The 7,719-nt window shown below is 47.4% G+C and overlaps 1 protein-coding gene and 1 non-coding gene across 2 annotated transcripts in view; both read right to left on the bottom strand.

Moving 5' to 3' along the window:
* The window catches only part of FLT3 (fms related tyrosine kinase 3), a 54,460-nt gene that overhangs the window by 13,241 nt on the left and 33,500 nt on the right, over window positions 1-7,719 (bottom strand). Inside the window, exons 16-19 of the mRNA XM_023530709.1 lie at window positions 5,866-5,976; window positions 4,849-5,002; window positions 3,142-3,224; window positions 2,232-2,359 (exon numbers count right to left, since the gene is read on the bottom strand). Of these exons, the coding sequence (XP_023386477.1) occupies window positions 2,232-2,359; window positions 3,142-3,224; window positions 4,849-5,002; window positions 5,866-5,976 (476 nt within the window). The remainder of the gene's footprint in view (window positions 1-2,231; window positions 2,360-3,141; window positions 3,225-4,848; window positions 5,003-5,865; window positions 5,977-7,719) is intronic.
* Window positions 6,533-6,651, bottom strand: LOC111739696. Its single transcript, XR_002780353.1, has one exon. It is a non-coding gene; the product is annotated as a 5S ribosomal RNA (ribosomal RNA).

Here is a 7,719-nt window from a genome sequence, read left to right as displayed (position 1 = left end):
CTTCAGGCACTTCCTCTGTGGGCTCTGCAGGTCACTTGCCCCTGTTCCCTTCCTGCCACGGTTCTGGTTCCTCCTGCAGCTCTGGGCTCTGTGCCTGAGCCCACTGTCATTCACCAAGGCCGCGCCCTCGCATGCCACATCCTCCCCTGAGCCACTTCATCCGAGCTGACGGATACAACTGCCGTCACCCGGATCTCCAGTTCCGACCCCAACAGTTGTCTGAGCATCGTTAGGCACGGCCAAGCACTTCCCGGCTGAGCCCTGCTTCGCTGCCCGAGGAACCTCGCATTCGACGTGTTTAACTCACGACCTCTCTCAACAAACTTCCCCCTGGTTCTGCGTTCCGACCCTTAGCCCACATTCCCTGCCCGTTTTCCTTCCAAAAGGCCTGTCCGCCCCTCCCCCCGGGTGCCTGTCCCTCCCCTGGGCTCCCAGAACTTACTGGAATACAATATTTATCGCGCTACAGTCTCATCTTTGGTGTGCATGTCTGCTTGTCCCTCGCCCCTAACGATGAGGTCTGACTCTGTCCTGGCCCCTAGCATGGTGGCGCTCATCAGTGCTCACATAATGCTTTGAGGGAGTCACTGAACCTACAGGGGAAACTGAGGGCCAGCTGGAGGAGAAGGGGCAAAAACACACAAGTAACAGTGGTATGATGACTCAGAGGGGAAACGAGGAAAGAGGGTCTAAGAAACTGGGTATTCTTCAAAATTTTTCTATTATTACAAGCCCAGAGGTGGAAGAAAGCATTGTGCCTTAGCCTCCGGGTGTGAGCGGTTTGGGTATTTACTTAACTACAGGCGGCAAACCAGGGCAGAAGATCCAGGTGGGTACCACCCCTCGGCCCCTGCCAAGTCTACAAAGACACCTGCGAAAGCATCGTCGTAGGTGGGCAGGTGAAGTACAGATGAAGAAACTCGAGACAAGGGGTCTCTGACAGCCGGTAGGAACATGAGAAGAACGTGCCACAGAGATGAGGGATGGGGAAACATTGAGACTAATTTTTTTTTTACCTATTGAGCGAGGATGCAAAAGAGGAGCAAAGAAGGTAACGGGCACTTTTAATATCCATGAGGGGAAAAAAAAAAAAAAACCCCTCGAGCTTCTAACTGGAGTCGTGTTCAATATGCGGATTACTTCGGAGAAAACTGACTTTTAAACATCGATTTTCTCCTATGAACACAGTAGAACTCATTTGTCATGGTCCTCTTTTTTGCCCGTTAATCGAGTATTACAGGTTTCTTCACGTGGACTTGAGATGTTTCTTATTATGTTTCTCTCAAGATGATTTCATAGGTTTGGTTGCTATTGTGAGTAGAATTGTTCCCTGTTCTTCGAAGCTCTTGATTTAGTTCGCGTTAATCTGTTTTCGATTGAGATAGAATTGATGTATAACATTATACCGCAGGCCGTAATTTTTTAAAGGAAAAAATACGGTTGAAACGATTCCCTCCCAATTCAGGGAGAAAGAGAGAGGAGGCAAAGCGGGGAGGAGTGGAAGAGACGGGGAGGAAGGCAATGAAATAATCGAAGAAAAAGGAAGAGGAAAAAGTTGGAGGAATAAAGAGGTGATGCGTGGTAAGCGGACGAGGACAGAAAGTAGCCAGAACGGCTGGGATCTGCTCGTGGGCAGGAGGCCCGTGAAATGTCAGATGACAGCCTGGCTGAAAGGCAAGTATAGAAGGAATGCGAAATGGAGGTAGAGACCAGGTTTGAGGCCGGAGCCAGGCCTTCTCGTCACAGCTCTAAAAGATCCGGGATTATCAGCAGAGGAGGTGATAGGCACCCAGGGCCGCCACCCATCACAGGACAGACGCTGAGGAGAAACGGACAAAGGTGCCTGGTGTGGCTGGCTTGGCAAGCTGAGGACAGGATATCTGAGCCTCCAGTCACCCCCCGGGCCAAATGCCCGTGGGGGAGGGAGTCACCTGACAACCTGAACCGTTTGAGGAAGGGCTGACACACCACCTCTGTGTGAGGAGGGATCCCTGGGACTTTCTACCTGGCAATTTGAGAGGACCGTGGGCAGCCTGGGAGGGCAGTGACAAGCATTACCTCATCAGGGCGCCCGAGCCTTAATACTGTAATTAACCCTAGGTGACTTCAACAGTGGATAAGGCCGAGAGAGACATGTTAAGGGATAGGAGTTGAAAAAAAAAAAAAAAACCTCTCATTTTCAAAATCAGCTTCCGTCCTCATTGTTAGTGTCTTCTTTAAAAGGAGCTTACCGACTTAAATTCCAGAAATTCCATCCCTTTGGCAACTTGATAAGCGAAGCAGAGAAGATCTTCAAACGTAAGCACATTCAAGTCCTCTTCGTCTTCCAGCCTTTTCTGGTTTTCGTATTGCGTTTCATCTAGAAGACAGAACGGGTCCTCATTTGTTTGCCAAAACGCTAAGAAGCTGCCTTATTAAATCTCTACGAGGAGATTATTAAAGCCCCAGGTTATTAAAGTCTGTGCCAAGACACACCAACGAAGCTCTCAGATCATCATCCTGCTGGCACAAGGGCCATGTGAGCTGAAGAGTCACCTAAAGATTCTTTTCTGCTAGAGAGATCAAGTAATCTTCCAGCGGCTTTGGTGAGAGATGGCTTCCTGATCTGCCAGGAACTCCAAACGCTCTTCTTTGGCGCTGGGTAGTTTAGTCACATTGAAAAAAGAATTAACATCAATCAACCTATCACGTTTTGTGAACCATATGATTCAGTCAACGTTCTTCCACTTAATCCACCTAATAGTCCTTTGAGGAAGGTATGAATTAGGCCCATTTTACAAATGAAAACATTGTGAGTCAGGGGGTGAACTAATGTATTCAAAGTCATGAGCCAGAAAGTGAAGAAGCCAGAAGTGGACTCAATCGCTGACTCAGAACTCACCATCTGTAATAGGGGCTCTGATTAATTTATGACCAAATAAAATAACTCTCAGTGGTGAAACATTGGCATAAGATTCACAATATACAAACCGTTGGGTTTTAACGACTTTTAAAGCAAATCTGCATTAGCGAGGCCTGTAGCTGACAGTAGCAGAGAAAAGCACGTTTTTGCACTTACACGCTTTTTTAAAAAAATAGCAAACGCAGAACTCTTGTATTCCTTTCTATTTTAAAGTGCTGCTAATTAGAATAAAATATTACCTTCCGATTGAAATGAATTCCCATTGAACCCTGAGATGTGATCCGCGTCCTGATGTATTTGAATGTCTCTTGAATCGGGCATACTATTAAAAAAAAAAATCATTATTTCATGATTTATGTTTTTCTTCTGAGTAGACATTTTGTAAAAAAAAAAAAAAATACAGTCCATCAAAGAAATGAATTCCAATTATAAACGGGCTTTTTAAATTAAAAGCGCATCATCAACTTGTCCTTTTTTTTCTTGGTGTGGAATTAAAAACATCTGTGTAACTGAGCCGGTCTAACTGGGGAAGATGTGGGCCCGTTATCTGATGAAATCTGACGGCCTCCGTCCTCACCACGACTCTGCGAGCTGTGGTGTCCAAGCCACGTGTCACAGAAGAGAACTTAGGCTTCATGAGATGGACACGATTTGCAGATACCACGGGGTCCGTAAAGACTGCCTCTAGGCCTCACACCTCGGCCTCTGTCTCTGAGTTCAGCCCACTTTCCCCATCTCGGCTCCTGTCAAACGGGTCTAGAGACCTCCAAGTGTCCTACCATCCTCCTTTTTTTCAAGGTGGCCTTTGGAAAGCTTGCTCCCTTTTCCTGTGAAATTAATAAGTAGTAATAATGACAATCTCTTCGATGGAGCTCTTCACTGAGAGCTTTAGATACGACGATTCAATTTACTCCAACCTAAAAGTTTACTCCAACTTACAACTTCCGAATCTTTGGAAAACGGCTAATGCTTTCCAGCCACAAATATTCCAAAAGGAATATTTAATACCCCAGCGGCTGACTGAACCACAGGTGCGAAGCTCGCCAGCCGCGGTCACTGCTGGTCACCCACGTCTGACTCATTAGGACAAGCTCTCTGTTCTAGTACACAGGTGACGTTACGTAACTTTCTCAGTTTCAGAATATGAACCGAGAAAGGAGTGTGGAAGGGAGGACCGGTGTGACGAGTGTGACTCGGTAAAGGGCAACCACACAGAGACCTGTGTGGGGATCCCCATGGGCTTTCCAGCTTTCAGAGGCTGGGTCTCCGGCCTGAAACTTATACGCTCAGAGAACAAGGCTGGAATGGCCAGTGCGCCCTCCAAAAGTCCCCCAGTGAAGACATGAGCCTCTGACCAACGTGCCTTTAGGCTAAGGGAGAGTTTTCACGTGTGCAGGAAAACTGGGGAGCACTGCGGAGTGAGGGGTCACTCAGGACGCCCGCGAATTCATTCAGAAGGGTGTTCCACAGCTACGACATTCAAGTCGTTAGCAAGGAATTTCCAGACTTCTCCGGCCTGCATCTCCGCCTGCCTGGGACGAGAATCACGGAGGATTGGCACGGACGGGGGAGGGTACGAGGCGGAGCACGGAGGCAAATGCCACCACTCCTTGATTCTGTCCCCATCACGTTACGCCAACGGATCCGTCTTAATTTCTTAAAATCCAATTCGTGAGTTTAAAGCTCTTCTGGGCAATACTCCTGGGACCTCTACGAAGATGTTCCAGGGCTTTGGGAAAAGAGAAAGTTCTCATCGTTTTAAATCGACAGGGAAATTAGCAAAGACGAGCGACTTTTCTAGGTCTTAGGACTCACGCAGATGACACAACGCTGGACTTGGCCTTTAGAAATTGGCCAGTGGGCAGGGGAAGGGAAAGAACGTTGTTGAACCATCATGCTTTGTGTTCTAGGGTGTATGATTAGGACACTGTGACCTAGTCTCTTACCTGGAATTTGGATGCGACTGGAAAGTAGGATAAAAACTGAAATTGTGCTCCTTGAAAATCTCTGTCCACGTCCTGTGAAATTTTTCTCTTTTACTTCTTAGATAGTTGAGAAGATCACCATAGCAACAATATTCAAAAATCAAGTAAATGGGTCCTGAAATAGTGACAGTTTTCACGATGGGTACACAAATACCAAATGATTTTTTTCAGATGTCTGGGTAGCAGAGAACACGCCCTCTGAGAGTTCGCTTCTCCTCTGACTCAGGGAGAACGCAACTTTTTCTGAGCCTAACCCTTCTTACACTTGAAACTCAACTTCAGCTTTTTGCTCAAACCCCGTTGGAAAGCAGTGTCTTCTTGCCTTGTTGGCCTTTGGTGTACGTGTGGCCTCACCAATAACCCCTGCCCGCCTAGATGCTCCAGTTTGCAATCGGAAATAATATGTATAACGGGCACTTGGTAAATATAGGCTGATTTGTTGTTTGCCTGCCGAGGGAGAAATATATTCCTAATCTCCCTTTAGGTCCGTTTTTTCTTTTTCTCTTCTGTTAGCTCCAGTTCCAAGCAGGCTGTCTCGGATAGGATAACCCTCGGGCACATCGCTCGGGAATTTCTAGGCAGAAGCGAGAGACTCAGAGCGCATGCTGCCCTGAGATCTGGGAAAACGAGCTTTGAAATCTGCCTTGGCTGTGTGTCTTTGAACCGGCCCAGCCCGGGCAGTGGCCCAGCTCGGTGGCCGTTCTCAGCACTGCATTCACGCCAGCTTCCCAGCTGGGGAGAGGCAGAGAGAGAAACGACGAAATGGACTTTTGGTGCAGTGTCAGCTGCTAAGGAGCTTAGAATCACGTGCCACAGCCCAGAAGGGAGAGGCCTCCTCTACGCGGCCCATCTGATGGCAGTACACGCGTGTCTAATCCCACTGTGACTGAGAAAAAAGGAACCGTGTGACAATAGGTGTCCTCTTTGCCTTCAGGCTGAAATATTTTTGACTGGGAGTTTTCAGGGGGAATAGATTACCTGTCTGTGTGCACGCCCCCAGCAAATTCACAATATTCTCGTGGTTTCCCAGATGAGTCATCATTTTGAGTTCAGACATGAGAGCTTCTCTTTCGGAATTGTCTGCTTTCTCTATCGAAGGAAGGGCATAAAAAAAAAAATAAAATGCAAAATTAAAAAATAGAAATTTTAGGTCATTTAATACATCAAAACGTTCCTCAGTTTTCGGAGCAGGTCCGCATAAAAATTTCAAAAGTACATACACTAATACGTGCATTTGGAATAATAATATGCTGTGTTCTCAGAAAGAATTCCAAAGGTTGTAGCATAAAAGTTGAATCTAATAATGTGCCTTTCTACTAGATGCTTCTCTGTCTACCAAAATGAAAGTCCTTGATATCGACCCTCAAAAAACAAAACAAAATAATAACGATAATAATACATGCTTACTGATGAGCTCGAACGTCTTGTGTCATTGAGGCTGATGTGCCGGTGGTCAGGGCACCCTTGCCCAGGTGGGTGCCAGACCCTAGAGGCCAGGGGAAGATCTTTGGACTCCCCTCCCCAGGCTCTGGGCACCAGGCAGCCAGCGCCCACCCCTCTGCTGACTTATTTTTTTTCTTACAAACATAGTGACTTTTCTTTACATTCCATGAAGATTCGTTTTTTGTTTTTGTTTTTGTTTTAACGCCTACAGCACCTGGTCTTCCTAGGTGGTCTCCCATCCGAGTACTAACCAGGCCCGACCCTGCTTAGCTTCCGAGACCAGACGGGATCGGGTATGTTCCGGGCGGCATGGCCATAGACATTCCTTGAAGATTTGATAAGCAATTTCCAGGTCTCACGATTTTGTCCTGGGAGGGATCCTAACCATCAGGGGCACCCTTATTTCCAGCATCTTGGCTTGGGGCGTGCGACCCTTCACTCGTGCACTGTGACCAGCTAGCATTTCATGTCTTCCACTGGCTCGTGTTTGATAGAAATATGTGGCTTTCACTTGACCCCGTCTTATTCTCCATGGCCAAAATAGTATATTTTATGCTTAACTTTTTAAAAGTGTTTTTATATGCCATTACCTGACATTCATTCATTCATTCATTCATTCATTCATGAGTATTTATTGTCTCAATGCCTCATACTATGTATGAGGCAATGTGCCAGGCATGGGGGTGGGGGTTTAAGAAATGACAGACAAGACACAGCTCCTGTCTTCCTGGAGCTCAGAGTCTCCTGGGAGAGGGAGACACGTGAATAAACAATTACGATCTAATGCGATCAATACAATGTGGCAAATGAACGTAACGGTGCTGTGGGGTCCCACCCGGGGGACATCTACCCTAGCCTTAGGAGGGATGGGTGGGGAAGGGGACACCAAATGTCTATGCTGAGACCTGAGGACCACAGGAGTTAGCCAGGTGAAGAACGCACAGCGAGGGGCCAGAGAGAAGAACTTTTTATAGTGAAGCAAGAGAATGAGCAAAGACCAAGAGCAAAAGAGAGCGGAGCATCACAGATACAGACCCCACCTCGTGAGGCTTACAGACTAACGGGCAGATTAAGACAGTAACTGAATACTTAAACAAAGGTCTTAATTACATATCGGTGATGACCCCTGGGGGTGGGGTAAAAAGTCTACAGAGAGCCAAGACAGGCATACGGCCTGGACCTTGATCTCGTCCCCGGTGTGAGAGGGTCCCCTGAGGAAGTGATATTTAAGCTGAGACCTGGAGGAGGAGCTGGGCAGAGCTCGGGGGCGCTTGGAGGAACCGAAAGAAGGCTGCGAGCTTGGGGCGGGGCGGGGAGCCGCCACCAAGCCCCGCGGGCCCCTGCGGGGTATTTCGGGAGTAGCTGAATGAGACTGGAAATGTTACGTAG

The sequence above is a fragment of the Pteropus vampyrus genome, unplaced genomic scaffold (assembly GCF_000151845.1).
Source record: "Pteropus vampyrus isolate Shadow unplaced genomic scaffold, Pvam_2.0 Scaffold52, whole genome shotgun sequence".
NCBI classification, from domain to species: Eukaryota; Metazoa; Chordata; class Mammalia; order Chiroptera; family Pteropodidae; genus Pteropus; species Pteropus vampyrus.
The sequence above is the reverse complement of the archived record's forward strand: the minus strand, read 5'-3'. Positions and strand labels throughout refer to the sequence as shown.